Raw genomic sequence first — 25,990 nt, forward strand, 5'->3', positions numbered from 1 at the left:
ACTCTGTTAACAACTAAACAACAAATAAGCTATTGCTGATTCTGATGTCACTGTGACATCACAGTCAGGACTGTTTCAAGCCTTTATGAAGTATTTTCTATAAAACGAATCAGCTTGCTTTTTTTTTTTCTTTTACAATATGTTTTGTCTGTTCCAGTTTTAAAGGAAACTTCTAAATTATCTGCATAAAGAATCACATCTCAACACAAATATTCCCTAACATCAAGCCAGGATAAAACAGAGCTAAAAATGAGCTAGCACATGTGCCTGCAGCCTTAGCTTGATTTGCTTTTATACTGGCTGTAGGAGTTGGAGGAGCTCCTCTGGAATCCGCATAATTCAAATGATGGCCTGTATCCCAGTATTAGGTGAATCGGTTACTTGGAAAAGGAAGAGGAAAAATAACACACCACCTTTTATGCAGAAGTGGTCACAGAAAAATGCAGTCTAAGCTGGTAATGTTTATAAATGGTAATGTGGTGTGAAAAAGTATAGAGATTCTTCAGGTCACTTTGATTTTTTTTTCCAGGCCAATATACTGCACAGTAATACAGCTTTTAGGATAAAAGGATAAAAAACCAGCTTTTTAAAAATATCTTTTCATAGACTTTCTGTAATATTACTGTGTAGTTCAACAGATGTTGACAGAATCATTTCTCACTCTAAATAAACTTAATCCAAAATATGTCAGTAAATCTGGTTCAGTTAGTCCAGAGGCTGCGTTCATGAACTAGGAGTGTTATTAAACAGACTTGCTCTAATTGTTCTTGTGTTTATAGTGCAGCTGCAGTCATCAAGTAGCAATAGTTGAGCTTCCTGTATGAGACGTGACAGTCAGCCTGTTCCTCTGTCGGTTGTCTGAGCACATAGTGAACTGTAGCTGCTCTGGTAGTATTAGCAGTACTTAGACTTCTGTGCCAGCTGCGACAGTAATAAGAAGTACATTTAAAAAACAAAACAACTTCTGCATTACAGATTGTGTAGACATAATAAAAAATTACAACATAGATTAAGACAGAATCTATGTTGTAATTTTGTGTTTATATTGTTACATTTGAAAAAGAAAAGTTGAATTTATTCATGTAAAATAGTTTTTTTTACTCTAGTCACATCTTTTGCTTTGTTAAATGTTATATGACTGAGGTTTATAGCCTTATATGCACTCAGATCACAGGACTGTCATGTGACCAGTAGTTTATAAAAAATGTTTTTAATTAGATGTTACCCTATTGTTCATAAGAATGAGCGCTGTAGATTTCAGTGTTAAAGTAAAATGTATTCATCTAGCAAATGATCGGCAGCCACACATTGCATGATTTGTAAGGCATCAGTGAAGGTGCTTAGCTAGGCATGTCCACAATGAAACTAAACGAGCTTGTAATAATAAAAAAAAAGTCAGTCATGAACATTAGGATTCAAATAAACGTCAGCCATTATTAAGAATAACCAAACTCTTCATATGTGTGTGTGTATATATATATATATATATGTGTGTGTGTGTGTGTGTGTGTGTGTGTGTGTGTATATATATATAGATGTATAGATATATATGTGTGTGTGTGTATAAATGTATGTTTTGTAGTTGCATTTCCCAGGTGTTTACAGGTTCAAATATTGTGCTTGTACTTTCTAAAAAAAATTAAATTAAACAAAGCCAAACTTGACAGAAGATAAGCAGGGCTATACTCCTCCCTGTCACTATCTGGTATACAGTATTAGGGATCCAACTTATTCAGTCTCAATACCGATACCTCGGTGTTGCATTTCAGCAGATATCCAATACAGATACCATTGTTGAATTATTTAACTCTACACCTCACCATTTGGCAGAGACTGAAGGCATCAGGCCTGACTTAAACATTACTTTCCTGACACTGTAAAGCATAATGTAACGCATTTACACACAAAGACTTCTGATTTGTTGTTTAGAAACAGGAATTTGTAAACATAGTCCAAATGTGAGAATAAAATCTTATCCATATAACAGTTGAAGCAGAGAACAAAACGTAGCTTAACTTAATTGAACGTGCACACTGACACTTGTGCAACACTTGTGTACCTTGTGTACCTTTGTGATGATAAATGTTACCTTGGTTTGATGTGTTAAAGTAGTCTAACAAGTGTTGCACATCCAAAACAATGGGTTCTAGCACATTGTCTTTTTTTTTTTTTTGTCTCTTTAACCTTGTCTGTTAGTGTTTCTTGTCTTTTTGATACTTCAACCAGTCAACTGCCTTGTTGTATGACCTTCTTCTACCAGCTGGTAACAAATAACACAGAGAGTGACAGGGAAGCTGGTTTAATTACTATGACTAAAAACAAAAGAACATTTGAGACTGCAACAAGGGCAAATAATAATGGAGAGGAGAAACTGTGTCGGCCCATCCAAGCTTTTTTCTGAATGCAAACCTACACTAAAGACTTAGTGTCATAATGTTGACTTTATTTATTTGATTTGGTTGCTGTGTTCAATTGTTTGATTTTTAAAATGTTAAACAATAGTAACTGTGTATTTTGTTCTATGCAGAAAGTTGCATATTGCATAAAATACAAAAGGCTTTTAAAACAAAAAATGAAAAATCTCTTACCAACACAAAAAACATTCATAATTGCTAGATTTGGCTTAAATGGAAATTTCTGCTGCATGTTGCAGGAGAAGGGAAGGTATCGAATTGATATTGTTATTGGCAGATGCTCCCTAGTTGCAGTGACTGTGTCGGTATTGGACGTGATTTACTTGAGCCATCCCTAATCAACCTTCATATTCCACTTGATGTGTCAGCGGTGCATTACAGCTGCAACACAGTTCCCAGCTACGTCTCAGATGCGTCCCAGATGTGTCTGAGCTGCGGCTCACAGGACTGCAGCGCACTGCATAGGTAGCAAGTCCATTTCTGATGGATGCTGTGTAAACCTAAACAGATCAGATCACACCAGACTGGAAATTAGACACAGTATCAGCACACAACGTTTGTCAACTTACAAAATAACTATGTCACTTCAGTGTAATTGCAGCCAAACTAAGAAGGGCATAATAAACAGAAATTTAAATAATTAAAACAAAAATCAGAACTTGAAAGATGAAGGAAACAAAAGATACACAAGTGCTCTTCCACATGAGAGGCAAAGTAAACTATTGTTAGTTGTTGTTTCCTTTATTCCTTCATACAGTCTATTTATCGCAGATCTTGTGATCTTTTGGTGCTTTGATGCTTTTGGAATAATCGTGGAATCTCGCATAATTGCACAAATTCAGCTGTTTGTAGGGCTCTGTGCTGCTGCCATAGTGCAGCCAATGGACTATAGACAGAAGTGCTGAATGTAGCCATAGCCATGCCACGGCGCAGCCGAAGCATACTGCTAATGCATCCAGTGGAATATTCAGGGAAGGATATGAAATCACACATTCACAGCTTTTACTTTGGACATGATGTGATGTGCTGTTGTTCCACTGAAAATATTTGAAGCATAATGATGTGTCAGTGATGTTGTGGCATTTGGACCCAACAGAGGCAAAAGAAGAGAATGCAGCTGCTCAGCAATTATACAAAACAACTCTAGAGTTTAGACGACCTGGCCTATATTTTTCAGCCACATTTATACTGTTGCTCAACAAGTGTGTTGTAACCTTTGTCAGTAAACCTTTCTGCATATGCAACACTTGTTTTTTCTAGACTGACAGCTGTGCTGCAGTTGCATTAACTTCTGCTTCCATCATTTTTGATAGAAAACTAGTCAGAGCTCAAGGAGTTAGTGCTGGATGAATTCTTTCGACAAATCTATTGAAGTAATACTATGCATTTATATTAATGCTATTATTTATAATTATTTATAATTAATGCTATTAACATTGCCTTAATCTACTGCAGGGTTTCTATTAAAAACATGAAGTTGAAGCAGTCCACTGCTACTTAATTATTGCTGTCCCTGTTTTGAAATTGGGGCAGACTCACACTGAAGTTACCTATACTGTACTCAAAATAATACAACTCCTACATTTTCTTGCCCTGCTGGGTGATATTAGGTTCATCAATAAACAACGTCTGAAGTTAATATAACCTATTATGTTAACGCTTCATAAGGTTTAAGGGCTAAACTTTTCGACTATCTTTGCTGAAGTTGGCTTCATTTTGGTAATGCTGCTGTAGCGCTCATCTTTTTTTTTTGTTGTCCATGGTATATAGTATCACGCTTTTAACAGGAGAGTCTTGGTGTCGTTCAATGTTATCCATAGAATTAGCATGGCTGCACAGCAGCGTCATGTCATGTGAGTTTACATTTTCAGTTAAATGGGTCTGTTTTAGCCACATATACAGTAGTTAGGGATTAAACAGTGGCACCTGTCAGCACCTTATTTTCAGTAAGTATCATCTATGTAGCTTGCTCTACACTCACAAAGTAAGGGGAATACATTATTTAAGTGTGGAAGAGCTGATGGAACAGCGGGGGTGATGATGACCTGCCACTGCTGCTAAAAGAGAATCCTAGTGGAAAGACTTGAAAAGGTTTGTTATTGTGTAAAATGTCAGTAGAATAGTTTTTAATTACTGGACTCTTTCTTGATATGTATAGTTGTATTGTGTAACTGCTAAATGGGCATTGATTACATTATGATCAGTCTGAAGTTCTGTGTCACCAAGCATGTAGTGTGACAAATTCAAAACTGATTAATGGATTTCATCTACTGTTATAGATAAGTCTACTCTCTCAAAGCCACTCAGGTTGTTGATATGGAGACTATTGTGTTTTTTTGTGGAGTGCAGGAGGTTTTAGTTCATGTGATCACTCTTTGGTTGAGTACTCACAGTAGTGGGGTAAAGGTTTCACTGAGGGGTCGCTTTACACTGTGACTATTTTGTTCTTGTCTAGCTCACAGCAACCCCCACCATACCTCTATGGGAATAGTATGGGAAGTAACAGAGACTCAGAGCGGTATTTTGTTGCCTGATGCTGCTCAGCTTTTGCCAGTGCTGTGGTTATTTAAGGAATGCTGACTCCCCAGTTTCAACAGATCACGGGATCTGCAAGGGATGACCATAACCACTCAGACCAAATATGACTCTAAATGTCACAGTGTCCCTCTATCTTGTGGCAACCCACAAGTGACCATGTCAACCTTGTGTCATGGCACACAGAGCAGAGTCGCTGACCGGCTGTGTCTTTTTCTAGAGTCTGTCAGTTCGAAGGTCAGGGCTTGTCTGTTTGTGTACTACACACTTGGTGGATATTTTTAAAATGATACGTGTGTTTCACTACTAAAGAAGGTTATTCACTTAATTATTTAATCATAATTGATTCATTTTAATTTTTTGTGCATTATGCACAAATTATTAAAATATTTTTAATTATTTTTAAGATATATAATAATACAAAAGTAGTTTAGTCATTTGTAGTCCATCCCCTAAGAATTGTAATGTCATGTTCACATTTTTGCATGTAGAGACCCCAACCTTAAACTTAAAACTGGGTAAAAACTATAGAACTGTGCAAAAGTTTTAGGCCAGTGCATACATTTTTTTTTAAATGTCAACAAAATCAAATGTTGGTGGGGCTTCATTCCACCAGCATTCCATTGTCTAAACTTATGCTTAATCGAAATGGCTGTGCAGTTTGCAGCTACTTGTTGTTAAGACTTTGCTTCTGGTTCAATTACTGGCAGTAATGGAACTCGGCTGTGACAGAGCTGCCATTAAAAGCCAAAGAGATTTTCTCCATGTTAGCAGATTAGCAGATAAACTGAACCTTATACATCATTAAACGCTTTTTTAATATAGTGGATCACAGTTTTAACACTCAAGGCAAAATCGAAAAGGTAACAATTATGAAAAATTTGTAAAAAGTTGATGTTTTCAGTTTCAACTTGCTTGTATTTTTTTTTTTAGCATTTTTGCAGATTTTTGTGGAACCTATACAGAAGAGTTGAACCTGGAAGTTGATTTTGCTGGCCAGCTATACCACAGCTGGCCATTAGTGATTGACCTCAGGCTCTTATATTTCCTTAGGTGCAGTGGACACGCAGTAGTCTAAGCTATTTATTTTACAGATTCTTGTGAATTGTTTTTTTAATATATATAATGATTATTATTACTTTAGCAGTGCACACAATTTATGGTCAACAGCATAACAGCTGCTTTTATAGAACATACTATTTTTTCATATTTTTAATTATCAGGGCATTTTTTAAAAAAGTAGATCATTTTTAATACATTAGCATCAGTTGTTATATTTAGTAATTCTCAACAATCACAAACTGCAAATTAAGTGTAAAAAGCCAACCTGAGCGTCAAAAGAACTCTTTGATCGATGAGAGACTTGGGGAGCACTTTGACTGATTGAACCAATTTGTCCCACACAAACTCATCTGACTGGAGGTCTGGAGACTGAGGTCTCTTTTGAAAAACCCTTCCTCTTTGTATTTGTGTTGGTAATTTAGCTACTATCTTACTGCAAAACCAATGTGTGACCCACAAGATTTGTTTTTAAAGAAGTTGTATTTGAAAAGACGTTTTTTGGTCCCTGAGCCACACTCTCTCTCTCCAAGTGAGTGGGACAAATTGAATTGATAGGTGAAAAAAAGTGTGTCCAATGAATTTTGAACTTTGGGACACAGAACACCACTTTTCACACCAGCCTAAAACGTTTGTAACAGGGTCGGCTGGAATTCAAATGGGGCCGCATGAAATGTCCAGGAATTAATAAAAAAAAAACTGATAAAATCTTGATTGACAGCTGTGACTGCAAGTGACAGCTACTTAGATGTCTCAGGGGTCATACATTTGTGATATCAATATGGGGTCACAATGTAACTTTACAAGCAGTTTTCACTGTCAGTTACTCAATCTTCACTTTTTTTAGATGGCTATATTTATGCTTTCCAATCTGGGAATATGGGGTTTATGTTTTGTTGGTGTATTTGCATTCACTTTACTTACCTGATCCCACAGGGCAGCAGATTTAAAACATTCTGCCATTTCTTTTGTATTATAGGCTGCTCCATTACATGTTCATGCTTTGTAGTCGATGTTCACTACTGTATGTTTCAGTTTAAGAGTGTGTGAGGGAGAGAGAGAGAAAGAGAGAGAACACCCGTATCCTCCTTATGAAACCATGGTCAGGACACATACTGTGTCCCTAAGGTTAGCTCTGTGGAACATTCTGGGCTCAGGTCCCAGAAAATAGTGACATGTCAGCAGCCCATTCAAATGAACAGGCTGAGGGTAGCACTATGTTGGCAGTAATGCTGTGGGGGGTGGTGCAGGGCAGGAGAGCTAAAAGTGGTGTTCTAATGAACACTATAGGCATTAACCAGGGAATGTGAGACAACAATGGGTCCAGGTGTTCTGAGGTGGTTTCTGTCCACAGAGAACAAGAGAATCTTTGAGTTTGTCCTACAGTGGCTGTATGCTCTTTACATACATGTTACATGTTATTTCTGTTGTTGGAGATCATATAGTCATATGTTTCCTGAATGCTTTTACAGCTCACTAAAACCATATTTTGATGTTTTCCCATAATTATCAGTTTACACTCTGGGGCACAATCAAACAAATCTGTCGATTTAAAGAATTCTGTCAATTTAACTAATTTTTTTTAGCAAATACCAGTATTAGATCCAATAGGCCAAGATATCAATTCAAATTAATTTTTGTTGATGACTATATAAATGAAAAGACATAGGCTTGAACAACATATATACATATAAAGTGCATTATTACCTATGACTATTGCCACCTATTTAGTGATAGAGTCAGAATCAGTGTTCCTTGGGTTCCAGAAATAAGCAAAATAAAAAGGCTGCAATTTGTGTCATTTTGTATATTAACACATTGAAGTTCCACCCCTAATATTTTTTCAACTATTCTTTCAACTAATCTCGATAACATCCTGAAAATTGCATCATCAGCAGTTGTCACTTCATCACATCTGTAAAGCTGGAGTAAGCAAGAGTTGCTTGGGTCTATTTTTCACATTTTATTTGTTGAATATGTTGCCGTTTGAAACATTCCCCATGCTTTAGTTACAACAGAAAATTAAGTCTTTATGGTAGTTCCAAATTTTAGCTAAATGTTCATTAGTTCTTTATTGGTCTTATTTCTGTTGTATGGTAATTTCTTCATATTTCCAAATTGTATCTAAAAGAAAACCTACTACATACAAACCTACATATAGTAACAACAAGAGAAATAGACCAGATAAATGCTACTTGTTGGAGATCAGTTATCACTGAGGTGGATTAAAGGTACAATTACCAACTTTTAGTACAATGTTTTATCATAAAATGAATGGTTGAGTTTTCCATTTGTGTGTTCACCATTAGGTGTTCCTGGATTATTTCACACAGGCCTTTTTAAATAAGGCAGTTAAGTTTAGAGAACAGATGCTCACTAATCTTTCAATACATGCTGCATATCATGGTTGTTATTCAACTAGAATACAAAGCATTGGTGTTTTTGAATGTGATTATCCTGCCTTGAACTCTTCTGTCATTCACTTAATCACATTTGATCCATTAAAGCATTGCAAAAAAGAAATGTCTCGCTATATACTGTATATGATGTCATTACAACATTCTTGGTAAACTACATTCAAATCATTGTCAAGAGGGCATGATGTACATTTTACACTTTCTACTTTCATCTAATGTATAACCAGTGTGTATGCTAATTGTCCAACTGGAGCTGGTTGCAGTTGAATATATAGGATTTATCTAAACATTTAAACTGAGATTATTTAAAAAAATTGATTGCATGAAAGTATCTCAATTGCAACATTTAAATCAGATAAGGCTCCATTCAATTAGAGATTAAGGATCTGGCATTAGAGGTTTCGTAAGTAATGGACAAGTTCTTATTGTTGTTGTGCTCTTATGTCCTGTGTGATGTTTGCTTTAATAAACATTCATAATTATGTTATCTTTTACAGGTGCTGTCACTGCAACCATTGATCAGATTCAATGGAAATCAAGGGGTAAGATTTGTTTTCCTTTCTCTTTCTCAGTTTCATGTTTGCACAATTCTATTTAGTGTAATAAAACATTGGACAGTTTTAAAGGTCTTTAAGTTTTCAAACCTGTTAACAACCCTAAAAGAGTGACAGTTATTGAAAAAAACACCAAAGCCTTTGTATTATGACACTAGGTCAAATATCTTTGAAATCCATGAAATATGATTTTTTTTTCCAGCTTTGGTTAATTTCTTTATTTCCTTATTGACATTTCTGTCTTTATCTAGCTCCCTTTCTCCCTGTTACTGTGTTTTTAGCCATGTACCACCACACTGCCCTTTCACCCTGTATCCTCTTAATCAATTTACAATTCAGTATGATCTCAGTCTGTCTTTACATGTGATGGCCACATGGTGTGCCCATCAAGACACATTTTGCCCTGCGTCTGCATCGATTAGATTCAGTTCTCAAACAAGAATGTGCTCTTTGTTTGCTACAAAGAATCTGCTCTTGAATGACAATAAAGCACTCATAAAAATTAGCACATTACCCACTAATGATAGCCAGATTGATTTAATTGTGCAGTCATAATAAAAACTGTTGGACTTAGTGATGCTTTTAATTTAGGTGACATGAGATGGAAGAAAGCTCTGTATTACAGATAAAGGAAATACAAGGTTATGGTTTGGTAGATGAAAGTAGATGATGTTTTGATGGTGTTCTGGTGTTCTAATGTCAACACTGTTGACTTGTAAAGAGTAAACATAGAGTAAGAAAAATGAAACCTTTTATGGTTGTTTTAATATTGTATAATAATTCCCACCATTTATGACTCTTTAGTTTCTGTTAAAACAAAATGTATTGTTTATTTATTTATTTTGGGTGTCTGGCCCCCAAGGTCTGTCCCTCTCTCCAACAAATATAGTTGGTTACCCCTGATTTAAAACCAAATTAAGGGTTTCTTATAGAAAGCAGTATTCTGAATTGACTATTCAGCTTTGACAAATTTAACCAGTAGCTTCTGGTGACACTAAGTTGTCTTGTTTTTCAAGACCATCATACTCTTGTACTACTTAGCCTATTTTTGAACTCTAAGCTGTCATCAACAATGTCCCCGGGCCTCGGCTGTCCTAGGAGACAGACACAACCCAACTGCTAGCATTTTCTTCTGCCCGTTTGACAATTTTTTTATTTTTTTTATAGTTTTAACTATTGTTTACTAGTACTTGTGCATACAATAAACATCTTCACGCTCACCAGCATTTACTACACAAGCTGGTTCTTCCCACATTGGCTAAACCCAGGGTTTGCAAGCCTGAGCATGCACAGTCTGAAGTGCATATTTGCTCATCTGTGCTGTTAATGTTGGGAAAAAAATTGGGTAAGAGTTCTGCTGAAGAGCTCAGGTAGTTAAACATTATTCTGTCTCACTGTCATTGTTGTCACCAGGCTGCATTTTGTAGAATAACTGCTCCGTTCCTGAACACACAGAGCCCACAAGTCATCTGTCAATGTGTCACATGTACAACAACATTGCCTTTAACCCTGCTGCATTCTGTGTACTTCCTTTTAAATTTGATAATCAGACACAAGAATGTGACTGTGCACTAAAATTGACCATAGGTGTAAAGTTTGTTTATGAACTGGCTAACTTAAAAGTCTGCAACTACGCTATCTACATACATTTATTTTAAATCAATAAATAAATAGCTCATTGCAATTTGTATATAATGTTACATTTAAACTTACATTTCATCTATATTGTTTTCAGAATAAGAATGGCCAACCGCAGAACATTCCAGCCCTGTTTACAGTCGACCTTCCTCTTTTGTATTGTTGTTCTAAAGCTTTTCACACCAGTAAAATTCTCCTAGGTGTCAATCTCAGAAGCTTTACTCAACATATATGTATCTGTACTTAAATTCCTTAACTGTACTTCAGCTTTGTTTATATAAAACAATATGGTATTATTTCCATCAATGAATGCACTTGCCAAATCTAAATTGTTGCGCAATATTTCACATGCAACTGCATAGTTCCAGATGGTTGATTTGTTTGTCATCTGATGATTTAAGCCTATAAAGTGGTGTTATTTTCTGTTCCTGCAGCAGAGCACACAATCTTGAGCAAAATCTTTTGCGAGTGACATCAGAATACTGGGCAGAAGTGTTAAACTGACTAAATTACAGAGCAGATGGCCTTCCTGTCACATTGACATCCCATATTCATTATTTATATGAATTCATTCATCCGCTTCACTTCCTTCTCTCTCTCTCTCTCTCTCCCTCTCTCTCTCTCTCTCTCGCTGAGATGTGCAAATGTAGACACAAAGACAAAACATCATGTCTTTAGATTAAAAGGTACAGATTTCACTGTGGTGGAAGAGCAGGTAAATGGTATTTCCAGTCAGGTTCAATGTTTATTGGCCAAAAAAAACATTATTTGGTTTAATAAATTCTCTTGCATATAAAATGATCAAAAAATCCTGCAAAATGATTTGTTGGATTCAAGCTAAGCTAGTGTATTTTAAACCCACGTCGCTATTTTTTTTTTGTAAATGGTGGTATTAGGTCGATTTTTTTTTTTATAGTTTACTTTAATATTGACGATTGAATATTGACGTTATTATTATTAACCTTTTGTACTCATCAGGCCTTTAGTTTAAGAATTTCATGTTTGTTTCTTTTTTTTAAAAATAGGTGGGAATCAATACTTCACACTTGCAAAATTATGTTTCACTTCACAAACTCACAATGATATATATTGCTTATGGTAATTTATTTCAGTTTAAATTTAACAACCCGTGTGTCAGAATGTCACCTCCTACAAACGTGTTAAATTTAATCATAAGGATAATGCATATTTTGTGAAAGTAAAACTTAACTTCTTTCGGAGTCCATTTGGTGTGGAGGAGCCTCTTTCATCCTCTTCACTGTGAGTCAGCTGAATTACTGTGTCGCACCTTGTCTTTCAGCCAGTTCCTCTGCATCATCTCAGAATAAATGAACTCTAATGCCCCTTGTTCAGCTACATCGAAGTATCCATCTAACATATGTGTGTTTGTGTTTCATAGGCTACGTATAACGAAGTAAACTGGTCGGCTTGAAACTGTCATTATCAATAATAAGAATTTTGTTTGTCCTGAATTAACATGGAAATTAACAGCAGTAAGTATGTGCTGTTTCATGCTAAACACAAAGCTATTTCCATGTTAATGCCTGTTAATGCCTCTGTCCTTGAAATTATTTCAGACATCGTCAGAAGTAAATTTCATTTAACACACCTTAACGCACCTGAAAAATACATGTCAACACATGCTCATTTGAGATATGCATGCTTGTTGTTAAATGTAGTAGAATAGTAGATGATAAACAGGGCAGTGGTCCACGCTGGGAATGGCGAGTAAAAATGTGACTGAGAGCAGGTCTCAACTAAAAACTAAGGGAGTGTAGCATTGAAAAGGGAAAGATTGTCTTTTCATGTAAAATATACCAAAAACGTAGCATAAATCTGGTAATATAGTCAATAACCAGGTCCTCCACAAAGGTGAATAAAGGGCATTGTATTTATTTTTAGCTGACCACCTGCAGCCTTCACATGTGTTGAGGCCTGTGGTAAGTGGAGTTGAGCTGCCTACACACTGATCACATGTCAGTGCAGGTTTTGTCTGTAACACAGGTTCAAATGACAATCCACTTTTTTTCTCTGCTCTGCAATAGTCCTGCTTGGACAATTTCACATTATGATAATTAGTACTGATACTAGTACTACTATAAATTGGGTTTCAATGAATATGCAGTGAAAGGTGGAAGAAATAGGGTAACAGGCAGTGCGTGTGTGTGTGTGTGTGTGTGTGTGTGTACTCAACCAAAACCACAGTGAGGACACCAGATTCCAATCCAAAAGAAGAAGATATAATAATATACACATATATTTAATTCATCTTTTCTCTTCTCTTCAAAAGAAAATTTCAATACCACGGTCTGAAAATTCCAGTGAACTGCAGTCGTTTACTTTTTACCTGTCCAATGTGGGCAGAGATAACCCCCAGGGCAGCTTTGACTGCATCCAGCAGTACATCACCAGGTAAGAAGAAACATTCTTTGTCTCTCTCATTCTCAACAGTTACCATTCCAATCAATCAATAGCTTTCAGTTATGCCTTACATAATCAAAACTGAACGAGGAGGTAATTCTGGTTCATAATAACATTTGGCAGAATGACATGTGCATTACTTATGTTAATTCAGGTAACAAACCTACTTTGAATAAAACAAGTGTGATATTTGAGAAGGACAACACATGTTTGGAGATAATGTGATTGGCTATTTTTGTTATATTGTTTAACTACACTTCTGATACGGCCAAAGAATCCGGTGAAGTAGCAATTCTTTTAGCTTTCTTACAAGTAATTATCAAAGTAATGTTAGTGTTGGCCATAGTTGCACTTAATTTGTAATGCTTCGAAATAGTTCACAAATGGAAGTAATACCTAATGTTGGCTTGTGTGGATTAGCTGGCCTGTGAAAACGAGCTGCTGATGACCAAAGCAGCTCTGCCAGGTTGAAAAACGAAAAACATTCAGGTGCTTAGCCGCTGCACCTAGACTCAGACCCCAGGCTTTAAGGCACCAACTACCTTGTCCAAGCCTACTAAGTTGGCTGCAAAGCCTTCCATGGCTCAGGGCCTGCATCATCATCCATCCAAGAACTGGATGTGCAGGAAGGGAGCAAATGCCAGGCTCAACAATCCGAGGACAGTCTGCCTAGTTTGAGGTCATGGAAAAGTGTTTTTGATGGCAAGAAATGTCGGAAAAGAAAAAAAAAACGTAATAGGAAAGATTGTGCGCTCTGTTTTCCCAGAGCTGCTCCAGGAGATAGCAGTAACGTGGAAAGACAAACAAATCCGAGAGAAATGGTGTATTGTTGTTGAGTAGGAGGTGTAAGGAATGCTGTGGTGCTGCCTATCTTGCCGATAGTTTGACCTAAAGAATTCTTTCTCACCTTTGGGTCTATCACTCCTAGCCAGCAGACTGCTGTCATCTCAGCATTGAATACAAAACTCCCAAATAAGATTACTCCTTGTAGGAAAACCTTTGTGTCCTAAGAGACCTTGTTCTCCACCTCCACAAAGTCTCTTAAAAACTGTAGTTATAGGCCTTAAAATGATGCTTACATAGGCTAACCAAAAAAGTGGACAGTTTTAAACATTGTCTCCTGTTGTTTGATGAAATTGCTCACAAGGGCCAATCAGGTGCAGCTGGATTAGCCCAAGTCTCCTAGGGTACAGGTTGTCCCTCATTTTTTTACCATCACAATTTTTCATTTCCAGTAGAGCTTTCTCTTAATGTTAAGTAATCTTGGATAAATATATATTATACTTATATATTTTTGTCTTAATTTTCTATATAAATATAATTGCACTCCACCTTTTGCAAATGGTATTAAAATATATTGATACAAATTTTGCATTTTATTTTTGTTTAACTGCATCTGTGCTTTGTGTAGTGTTGTTCCCTTTCCCAAATCAAGTCTGCAACCTAATCCTTCGCATTCTCCTCAGTCTTACATCTGCTAAAACTGCTAGTTAGTCAGAAGCCAAGAGTTTGTGTTTAACAGAAGAAATATTAAGGTCTAAAGGAACAACACCAACACTCCTCTGCTTCTCTGACTGCCACCTCTTTAAGATATTATAGCATTTTGCTCAGATGAAGTTCATCCACTGTGACTTGATCCTAATTGGCCTTGAGGTCCAATGGAAAACCAAAATTACAGAGTTCTCCTCCAACTCAGGCACTTTTGCTGCCAATTTGTCGTCAAAGTGAAGGAGAATCTAGTTGCAGTGGAGGAATGCACAGTTGAATGGACTGTTCAAATAAAAAGTTGTTCAAAGGGTGTAAACCTGACCTGTATAGCTATTAATGTACTAAAAATGATTTTTGCAGAAGTTGAGGCTAAGGCTGACAATTAACTTAGTGTCTCATATGTGTGTACTGTATATGACATTACATTTTAACCTGTTAACGTCACATAGGCAGAACAATCATACAGCACCCTTTCTACCAGTAGTTCTTCTTCTGGAGTTCCTCTGTTCTCTCACTGTCACCTCTTTGTGTTTTGGCAGTGAAGGGAGTATTCAACTGGATTGTTTGGGTGGAATCCAGGACAAGATTACAGTGTGTGCCACAGATGACTCATACCAGAAGGCCAGAGAAAACATGGCCCAGGCTGAGGAGGAGAGTCGCAGTAGGAGTGCAATTGTCATCAAACCAGGGGGAAGATACTTAGGTGAGAAGATGTTCTATGTTGGTTCATGTCATGATGGGAATGAAATGCACTGTAAACCTAGTTCCAAGTTGGCTCTGAGGGGTCGAAATTAGTTTCATATTTGTTGAGATAGGAAGATATCGCATACATTTATCATAGTTGCAATTAAAAACTACTCTTAAAATGTTTTCCATATTGTCTGTTTTCCAACTTCTGCTCTGTTCACATTCAGGAAAAAAGGTCCAGATACGGAAACCCGCGTCTGTCGTCTCGGATATTGCCCCGCTGAGAAGAACTTCTCGACCTGTTATCATCTCTAGTAGTAATATTAAAAAAAGTGCAACGCAGCATCGGCCTCTCAGAGAGCGCCTCATACACTTGCTGGCCCTTAAGCCATACAAGAAGCCGGAGCTGATCCTAAGGTTACAGAAAGATGGGCTCTCACCTTTAGATAAAGACTCCCTGGACAGCCACCTGCAACAGGTCTCAGATTTAATCACATGTATTACCTTCTGATACGTATTGCTTGTACATTAGCCAGTCAGACCCTTACTATTTCCATTTAGCCCTATAAGAGGTCATTGTACTTGAACTGTGCCATTTTCCAGGTGGCGAATCTCAGTGGGAGAGACAGCACCTTCACATTGAAGGACTTTTTGTTTAAAGAAGTTCAAAAGGACTGGCCGGGCTATACAGAAGGGGACCAGCAGCTTTTGACAAGAATCTTGTTCAGGTAAATCAAATAAATACAAACTGAGGTTTTGATTTTCATAAAGAGCTATGGTAGTTGTGTTGCAAATTATATGGAAAAATACTTTGTTGTAGTAAGAGATTTAGTCTCCTTTTATTTGGTTAAGATATATTTATTTATTAATACCACAGACATCCCAGACCTCCCTACCACCTCCCGCCTTATGTCTCTGCTCATCTCTGCTCTTTAGTAGACATTGCTAAGCCTCCTTCACTCTTTAGTATACTAAAAACCAGACAATAAACCTAATGAGACATCTGGACTATCTCTATTAAGAGCTTTTTCCACACCCCCAAACACTCAGCAAATGAACATGTTTTGTGTGTAAGAGTGATAGAGAAAGAGAGGTAGAAATAGGCAGACAGACACAGGCAGAAGAAAGGGAAAGAAATCAGTGCTTCATCAGGAGTGGCTAACAAAACAGCGGATCTGGCAGACACCTATTTACAATTTATGATCAGGGCTTTTTTTATTTTATTTTATTTCTCAGCTGTAATTTATCCTCATAAATTGTATAAGGATTGGACAGAGCCATCCACAGCTTTCAACAAAAACCCTGGAAGGGCACTGCTCCTTTCCGAAAGACCAGTTTTATATTGAAGTCTTAGAAGATGAGGCGACTTTTAACACAGTTTAAACACAGCTTTAATTGTTTCCCTGGCGACCATACAGTCTTTATTCTAGCTTTTGCCAGACCTGCAAGATGTCTGTTTTATAGACTCTTTATGAATTTATAGAGGAAACAAGTGTGCGTTAAGTACATACTTGAGACCTTAACTTAACATGGAGGAAAAAAAATTGGAACTGTATCCTTTTTAATATTTGGACAATTGACGTTAACCCCTAAACCACATTCACTAACCAGCCCTGTGAAATTGTGTTGCATCTTTAAAGTAAAAAATCTTAAAATGTGGTTTTCTGGGGCGGTTATATGTCCATTGTTTAACGTCAGTAGACAGGTTTTAAGTAGGGCAGCACCAATACCAGTATAGGGTATCTCCTATCTCGATACTGCCACAATGCCTTCTTGGATGTCTGTCACTTTAAGCGACTGTTAGCAACAGGAGAAAAGCGAACTGCAACTATGTTCTGTCAAAACAAGAATTGTGGCACCAGTTGGTTAAACACCAGCAAGGTCCTCACTCTAGCAGTGAATGGAGTGCTGTAGCTGTGAGGAACATCCCTAATGTTAGGTATAGTAGAATAAGCAAAAATGCTTTTCATTGAAATTGTGTTTGCGTAGTGAAGGCATGAAATGAAGGCATTTCTGTAAAAGACAAAGCCAATCTGATGTATCACTGCTGTATTGAGGCAGTAATGGGCAGGTTTACTGCCAAGAAGTCTCAACAAGTTTATACAGAGTGGAGTTTTAGGATTGCCACAGCTTGTTATTTGTCCCACTTTCCAGCTGTAACAGATGCCCCAAGGCAGTCTCATCTTCCCATGACTATACACATATTTGCACAGAATTTTATTGAGTTGTATTGCATTGTTTATGTACATCATTGGTATTTGCATTATACACATTTACACATGAATAGTCAAATTTTTTTAAAGGTGTCATGTAGGTGAAAATGTAATGTCCAAGAACAGCCAGTAGAGACGTAAATATCCATCCAACATTTAATTTAGCTGCTAATCACTATTTCATGCAAGTAAAACTGTTACATTCATTCTTTTTTTTTAATTTAAGTTTTAGTAGTGTAAGCCCAAATGTGTTATAGCTTGGATTCCTGTGCAGAATGTACTGTAGTCTGTCATTGTTTGCAGGCAGCGGCACTGCCAAGTAGAGCAAAACCTAATTTGCAGTTTGTATATAGCCTATGATTTCAGCTCTTGTGGTCACTCTCAGATTTCTTTTAGATCTTAAACAGCCTACTGAGAGGTTTTGGTGCAAAATCTAATAAGTAGTTCATGCGTGTACGTGATGTGTTTTGTTTGTAAAAGCAGTAGCAGAGGCCATGTGTGTGTGTGTGTGTGTGTGTGTGTCTGGGCTTTAACTGTACTTTGAGCTGTGTGTTAGTTTATCAGCAGACTATCAATCCTGGCCTCCCACCTCCCTCCCCCCTTCTATTCCCTGCACCGTCAGAGTTTTGAGCTAATATAGTCAGTCACGCAGCAGCACAGCAACATGATCGAAACGTACATGAGGCTACACTGTTCTGGCACATGCTGATCCTAGTGTCAGGTGGCACGGGTTCAAGGTTTTCCCATGTGTCAACCTGCTATCTCACTTTGAGGCTTCAACATGTCTCACTGACTGGCCATATTTATACTCAACGTTTCACAAACACACACACACACACACACAGGCAGACACACACATCTTATCATTGCCTGGCAGAACCTGGCTGGGCCATTGATATGACTTAATGTTTCAGTAAATAGGAGGGGTGTAAGAAAATATTGATACACTAAAATATTGCAATATTTAGCTTCACAATACCATATTAATATTTTACAACACTTTATATTTTTTTTATTAACAATTAACATTCAAATATTCAAAGCTTTAATATTGATACACTAAAATATTGCAATATTTAGCTTCACAATACCATATTAATATTTTACAACACTTTATATTTTTTTTATTAACAATTAACATTCAAATATTCAAAGCTTTAGTTAATTTTTGTGTTGCATTTAAACCTCAGACCGCTAATTACAGTCATACAGTATTTGAGACTTTGAGTCAAACAGTCTTATTTTTTTCATTTAGTTGTCCTAAAAAAACTTTGTTCTGCGGCGATTACAAATGTAGATCACTCCGTTCCATTGTTAGTAACGCGATGTCACTCCTGTAACTGCGTTGTGTGTTTACTATGCTGATAGTTACGATTAAAATGTTTTAAATAACCCAATATTTCGTCATGCCCACGATATCCTGGTAAATGAGAATTACTTTTGTTTTGACTTGATTGATGAGGCACTGCTCATTGATTTCGATTAATACGTATTCACTGTTGCATTTACATCCACATAACATCAAATGGAACTTTGTCTGTACTTAATACTTAATGCACCAAACAGTAAAGCTAATCAACCTAAATAGCTAATAGAATACATCAAGTTCCTCGACAAACGGTCAAAGGTGGTATTTGTGAACTTTGTGAATAAGTGTGAACCTTTCATATTGGCTTGAGGTTGAGATGCCTTTTGTGGCATTATTGACAAAATTGTCTTGTTTATTAGTTTGAATCGTAATAACAATGAAATGTGAACTCCACAAATTCCAGGCTGAAAACATTGATTAAATGCTTCTGGGTTCAAAATAGTATCGAGTGATTGTCAAAGTTATGTCAATTTCTGTCTTTGTGTGTCTGTGTCCAAACTTATAGAAAGCAATGCCAAACCCAGAACAGCTCTGCCCCTCCACCAGAGAGCCCACCCAAAGAGCTGGCCAGCAGCTCGCCCTCGCAGGTGAGCTTTCTGTTCCCAGACACACATGAGCTGCGAGTTCTTCATGTGCTCATGGGTTGGATCATTCTTTTTCCTTCAATTTGAAATTTCTCTTTGACGTATTTTTTTTCTGTTGGGTCACTTGAGTTTTTGTTGAGTAAATATAAAGACTCTACTTGTTAAAGCAATTTTACCTTGTAGCAGTTTTACCCAGGGCAAGTGTGAGAGAAATATATATACTTAGTTCCTTAAGTACAGCCATTATATGGTGAGAAACAGATGCACAGAGAGCAGGGCAAGTGTGAGAGAAATATATATATACTTAGTTCCTTTATGGATAAACGCAGACAGGCAGAGAGAGTGAGGGAATTGAACTGCTAGTCTTAGTGCTGCTTCATTCTACAGTGTGACTTTGTCTGATAAAAGGCTAATAATCTTATTAGGAAAGAACCATCTTCTTCACATCCTCACTGTATGTCTAGGCCTGTGCTGCTGTATTTCATGTTGTATCATGTTGTACTTGTGGTACTTGGAAAACCGCTGCACAAAATATCTTTTTTCTGAAGTCAAATTTTTTTATGTTTGTCCAGACTCTTGAGTTGAGTTTATGTATTGTTTAGTCTAGCACAGATGCATGGACTACTTTGGTTTATTAGTAGGTTCTTATTCCAATTTTGTTCCCATTCCCTCTCTGACTAAATGTCTTTTTCCTTTTCGTTCACACCTTTGGTAAATATGGTGCATGCACACACTAGCAAACAGCTTATGTGGATGTGCACACATTTAAAGTAAAGTTGGAAAAGCAAGGAGATAGTGTGTCATGTAAACCTCAAGAAGGTAGTAGAAACAAATAGGTAGTGCTGCAGATGCAGAATTTTTTATTATTTCTTCTAAAACTGCTGTCACCTGAGGGGAGACCTGATGTTGCTCCATAAACAGTTTTGTCTTCAAGGCCAACATGAAGCTCATCCTTGGTTCTTCTTTCAGCCCACACATACTGGGTCAAAGACATTAGTGTCAGCTGGGGTCAGTTGGGACCCATTTATCTCCCAGTGTCATCTGCAGGTTACATCTGTCTAAGGGAGAAACTACTTTTTCCTTTGGAGGCTGAGTTTGTTTGTTGTGCCTTTTACATCACTTCTATATTACACTGTGTTTTATCTGCTCTACTTTTAACAAGGAAATCCCAGGGTAATGGGTTATTGTCTACTTCCTCTTGGTTTTTTAGTGAGTTATGTGTGATGTGTGCTATAAACAGGTTGTGCATCTCAAGCCGCTCACTGGATAGGGTATATTGCAAACAAGACTCTATCACAGAGACCAGAGGCAATACTATAGTGATTATAGATACAGTTGAACTTTGAAATCAGGAGCAGTGGGATAGTAAGCTTTTGCTCTGCTTTGCAAATATTAGTGTTTTATTTAAACCTTTTGCAAAGCAAGAAACAGTGGCTACTGCCTTCACTGTTTTTTAACTAATTGTAATGTTAACTTTATCAACCATAACTAAAACTGTTTTTGTGTTGGTCCTTCTAGAAACGACCGGCTGCTGACTTCATCGATCCTCTCATCAACAAAAAGCCCAGAATATCACACCTCGCCAGCAAGGCTGCAACAGCCGCTCTTAATGGCAAGTTGAACGCCTCCAATGGGAGAGGAGAGACAGGTGGAGGACAGGCAGATGCTGTTCCTATGTCTGATAGTGGGACGACGTCCAGCTCCCAGCACCTTCCAATGCTGGACATTCCCCGTCCTTTCGAAGCACTGTCAGATGTCAGCAATGACTCCAGCCACAATGGGAGAGACTGTGACCCTCAGGAGTCAGCCGTGTCGGAGAGGCTCAGCCAACCACTTTCACAATTTTCGACAGCGCTCACTACACCCAGCATCAGCACGTCGTCTTCTGGACACTCACTTCTGGATGGCACCCGGGACAAAAGTCTCGTGTCCTGTAATAGCAAATCCAGAAAGAAGTCCAAAAAACATAAAGAGAAGGAGAAGAGCAAAGAGAAGGAGAGGAAGAGCAAAGACAAAGGCAGAGTACCAGAAATAAATCAAGAAAAGGTGGAGGAGAGAAAGAGTTGTGACGAACATGTGCCTAAGCTTAACAAAGCCTGTGAGATGAGCCTGAAAAACCTCAAAAGCAACAGTATTTCACAGAAAAGCACAGGTGAGAGCAACACGCAGACTGAATATTCTCCTCTACATCTTATTCTATATGGAACTATTTTTACTTTCGCTCCAATTCATTATAAAATTAGCTCCTAATGTTGTTACAGATCTGAATGGAATGTGCAACCGTACTGGTATCCCGTCATCAGTGCCTGAAGTGGCTGAATACCTTGTGTAAGTATTTCAGAAGCAGCTTCAGATCCTACTGCACTTAGTGACTGTGCTCCATGTGTTTTTCTGTTATTTGCTAAATAAAGCTGTGTAGTGCTAAACTGGTGCATAAAATAGAACATAACTAATGGTAAACTGTACATTTAGAAGCAATTTTAAAAGTACAAAACATGTAGTGATGACATAGTTTTACTATACACAGACTTGCCCTCTCTGACTCACACATCCAGTGTTTATCAGGGTTTCTGGTCAATCTCATTGGAGGGACTCGTTTTCTGAGAAGAAAACAAACTGCCCCAGCCTGTCAGTTTGTAAGGCACCACTAATAACCAGCAACTGTAATGTTTGACAGGAACACATGCCTACGAACATTTCAGTAGTACCATGGCTTCTCTGGATTGTCAGTGTGTACAGTTCTGTGTGGGTAGTCCTGCAGTAATTTTTAACGAACTCTTATCAGAGCAGAGACAGACAATTTCTATTTGAACAGTGTTTTCTCAAAAAAGAGAGAGAAAAGGGAGCGTGAGCAATTAAAAAAAAACTAAAGATATGAACAAAAAAAACAATTTGGAAAATGGAAGTAGAAATTTAACTGGTAAAAAAAATCTTCACTGACCTGACCAGCACTGACCTGACCTGCACTTTAGCGAAGCATGAAAATATAAACTATAATGTGGTGATTTAAATCAGTTTGTGAGTAATTGGTGTCACGTTGAATTATATTGACAAACAACATTACGTACAAAGCTGAAATGTTTCTAACACATCCTCTCCTTGTCCTCCCAGGGTTTACACAGTGATTGACTCGCCGGAGCAGCGCCAGAGATATAAAAACGATTTCAACGCAGAGTACAGTGAATACCGCGGTCTCCATGCTCGCATAGAGAGCATTACTCGGCAGTTTACTGTGCTAGACAATGAGTTAAAGCAGCTTCAGCAAGGCACAGAAAAGTACAAGGTAGATTTCTACTGTATTACAAGCAAAAATCTATTCAATTTCAGAAAATATCTTCTTGTAAAGTGGGTTGATTTTTTTTTTCTGTCTGTTCACAGACAATCCACAATCAGATACTTCAAGAATATCACAAAATAAAAAAGGTAAGTGTAACTGTTAAATTTACTATAGTAGCACAAGTAACTGAGTGGTTTATTCCACTGTGACGTTGTTATTTTTATGTCCCCTGCAGACTAATCCAAACTATAACCAAGACAAGAACCGCTGTGAATATCTGCACAAAAAACTGGCACATATAAAAAGACTTATTGCAGAGTACGATCAACAACAACTGGAAAAGTAGTTTTTTTTTTTGTTTGTTTTTTTTTTACCTTGTTTCTCTCATCTCTGGAAAACAAGCAGATAAAGAAAAACTGGATTCCAACTTGTGCTAAAACATTTTTTTGTGAAAGATGTCATGAAGAGTATTTTCCTCAATATGGGGCTGAAGGTTCCCCTGAGGACTAGGCAAGACTCGTGATCTTTTTTTCCCCCTCTTTCTTTTGTTGCTTTTGTTGTTTACTCCCTTATTTCGGAAAGAAAAACTGGCCTGCATCTGGTTTGGTCCAGTCCATCTGTGTGGTTCCAGTGCATTTGGAAAGAAATGTTCATTGGCATAAAAGCCTTTGTTATATGCACATGAGTCAAAACATGGGCGCCAACTGTGGGACGCCCCCTAAATGTTTCTGCTGTAGAAACTGCAGGTAAAGAAACACTAAGATGAAAACTGCTGATCGTATGCCAAGCGACTCATTTGGTTTTTGTGAAAAGAAAATTTAAGTTATGTTGCCTCGGTTCCCCTATTTACTGGAGCGAATGTTGTGATGTTCTCTTTGTCTTCTCTCTTTTTATTTATTTTTGACACTTTACTAGGGGAAATGAATCGTGTTTTACACTCCTTGACACCAGTACTTAAAACTTAAGTCTCTTTTTCTGGAGTCCTTATATTCTTAAATGTCAAACAGTGTTTTCACTCTGAAGCTGCCTTGCTCATACAACTTGTCAGATCTGCTGGCATTCATAATCATGACTCTGTTGAAGAGATGCATATATTACTCTGTGACTCAAGTCAAAACCATGCCTCTTAATGCACACACACTTAGATGCACATATTTGCGCTTGGCTTTACTTTTACAAATCATATGAAAATGTCTTAATATGGGTAATATGGGAAGGTCGTACTCGCAGTTTCCAGGTATAAATTTTCTCACTCTCATTTGTTCAGTGGGAGCTGCAGTGATTTTTCAGTCAGGGTTAGTGGTCCTTAGTTATGTTCTCATCATGGCCTGGCCAAACTGGGTTTTGGGGTTTTTTTTGTTTTTTGTTTTAGTTTTCAGGGATATTATTTGTAATGCTAATAATGTTCATAATACAAAGATATCTGATCTGAAGATCATCTCCAGTCAAGCTATGTGAGATCCTCTCATTGTAAGATGATGCAAACAAAGATTTCAGCTCTGAAGGATTTCTCTTTAATCTCAGAATTTTCTCGACTTCAGACACTGTAAATCCTTACGTTGTTCCTATAGGACGTGCTAAAACAGTGTTTACAGTGTAGATACAGGGCTCAGACCTCGTGGAACCCCATTTAAGATGACTGTTAAGATGATGTCATTAGTAATCATCCCCTCAAGTAGAGTACAATGGACCTCCCATTAGGAAAAAAAAATGACATGTTACACGTGACCACTGTTTGCCTTTTCAAATATGATGTCAGATATTCAGTGTGAGGTGGTGCAAAAGTTTATCGCCTGCCAATGAATCAAATCAACTCATCGACGAAGTATTTAAAATGCTGTATCAGAGGTTGAGCTTTTTCAAAGAAATCCTCGGTCTTTTTTATGTGAAAATGAAAAATCAGCACTTTTTGTCTAAATGACACTTTTCCTCTTTGTCCATCTGAGTGCATGCTTTATGAAAGTGTTAGACGAGCGGTCTTTGTATCTTTACCTAAAAAGACAAATAACCTAAGAAGAAGTGAAGTGAAGGTCCATTTGTACCCAGTTGGTGCCTGATTATGACACAACGGTCGGACTGGCGTGTACAGTATACCAAAGTTTTTACTGAGCCGGTTGACATGATGGCGCCCAACCAAATGTTAACCAAGGAACATGTCACAATATGATCCATGTTTCTGTTCTTTCATTTGCTCCATTTGACTAGTTTTCAGTTTTTCTGTGAGGAGTGAAAGGAGGCTCCTTTACTAGAGACAGGAATGGCACCACTGGGCTCAAGTGTTGTAAACAATGTCAGTCTGCTCAATGACATCACAGACACTACATAAGGCCAATGCTCTGAGATTCCCCATGGGTGCTGCCATGGTCAGAACCAATACTGGAGTCAGGTCCTGACAATGTGAATGTCCAGTCAGTGAAGTCAGCACCTGCCCAGTACCACAACCCTGAACCATAGAGGCCCCGTTGCTTTCCTGTATGCTTCTTTACTGTGTTACACATCTTTCATGGTCAATTAATGTGTTTTGTTTTTTTTCTTCAAATTAATTTTGCTGCAATGGAGAGCAAACTGTATTACTGAGTAATGGATGCCAGCACAGGAGTGTCACCGTATGAGTTGTGCCAAAACAAACTGTTGTTTCAAGTTTTTTTTCCTCTTTCCTCTGAGCATATACATGCTGCTGTATTAGCAAAGAGTGTTTTGGAGAAGAGTCATAAAATGTGGAGGCTAAAATCCAAAGCACGCTTTTTGAAAACCATAAGGGACTGGGACTGAAATTGATATTTGTTTCAATAAAATTATATGAAATCCTTATTGTGCAATTCTGAACTGCATTGTTACTAGTTATCACACAATAACTGGGACTGATCCCATCAGTTATTGGGAAGGGACCTACTGTGTTACATACAACAAGGCTACATATAGACAAACAACTGTTTACACTCAAACTTCTATCTATGGTCGGTTTAGAACTGCCCTCTAGATGTGGTTTATTGGTTTGTTTTATCTCTCACCACAGGGGAAAGTCCAAATACAAACATTTTTAAAAACATGCCACTTAACCAGTAAAGTGATGACATACTGTGGATTATAGGGACCGATTTTGTTCACTTCCTGTTGTGACAGCTCTTATTCTTACAGGTCATTGCATCAACAGAAATGTACTTCTGATCTCTAATAAAAAAGTCCTAAATATCTCAAGGTATTTACTACAAAAATTTTGTTTTAAACTGTTTATGTTGTTGAAGAAATATTTATAAATATTACGTTTGGTAATATTTTTTTTCATTACCCTTCAATTCTGTCCATGTTGACATTTTGTTGACATGAGAGTTGT

General features: G+C 37.4%; 1 protein-coding gene across 1 annotated transcript in view; it reads left to right on the forward strand.

Moving 5' to 3' along the window:
• Nucleotides 1–25,848, forward strand: part of ell (elongation factor RNA polymerase II) — a 29,384-nt gene extending 3,536 nt beyond the window's left edge. Inside the window, exons 2-12 of the mRNA XM_025053965.1 lie at nucleotides 8,923–8,967; nucleotides 12,908–13,029; nucleotides 15,066–15,229; nucleotides 15,441–15,691; nucleotides 15,817–15,941; nucleotides 19,301–19,382; nucleotides 20,898–21,531; nucleotides 21,641–21,707; nucleotides 22,491–22,662; nucleotides 22,758–22,802; nucleotides 22,892–25,848. Of these exons, the coding sequence (XP_024909733.1) occupies nucleotides 8,923–8,967; nucleotides 12,908–13,029; nucleotides 15,066–15,229; nucleotides 15,441–15,691; nucleotides 15,817–15,941; nucleotides 19,301–19,382; nucleotides 20,898–21,531; nucleotides 21,641–21,707; nucleotides 22,491–22,662; nucleotides 22,758–22,802; nucleotides 22,892–23,002 (1,818 nt within the window). The 3' untranslated portion in view covers nucleotides 23,003–25,848. The remainder of the gene's footprint in view (nucleotides 1–8,922; nucleotides 8,968–12,907; nucleotides 13,030–15,065; nucleotides 15,230–15,440; nucleotides 15,692–15,816; nucleotides 15,942–19,300; nucleotides 19,383–20,897; nucleotides 21,532–21,640; nucleotides 21,708–22,490; nucleotides 22,663–22,757; nucleotides 22,803–22,891) is intronic.
• Nucleotides 25,849–25,990: the final 142 nt, after the last annotated feature.

Source organism: Cynoglossus semilaevis, chromosome 2 (genome assembly GCF_000523025.1).
Source record: "Cynoglossus semilaevis isolate Cse_v1.0 chromosome 2, Cse_v1.0, whole genome shotgun sequence".
NCBI classification, from domain to species: Eukaryota; Metazoa; Chordata; class Actinopteri; order Pleuronectiformes; family Cynoglossidae; genus Cynoglossus; species Cynoglossus semilaevis.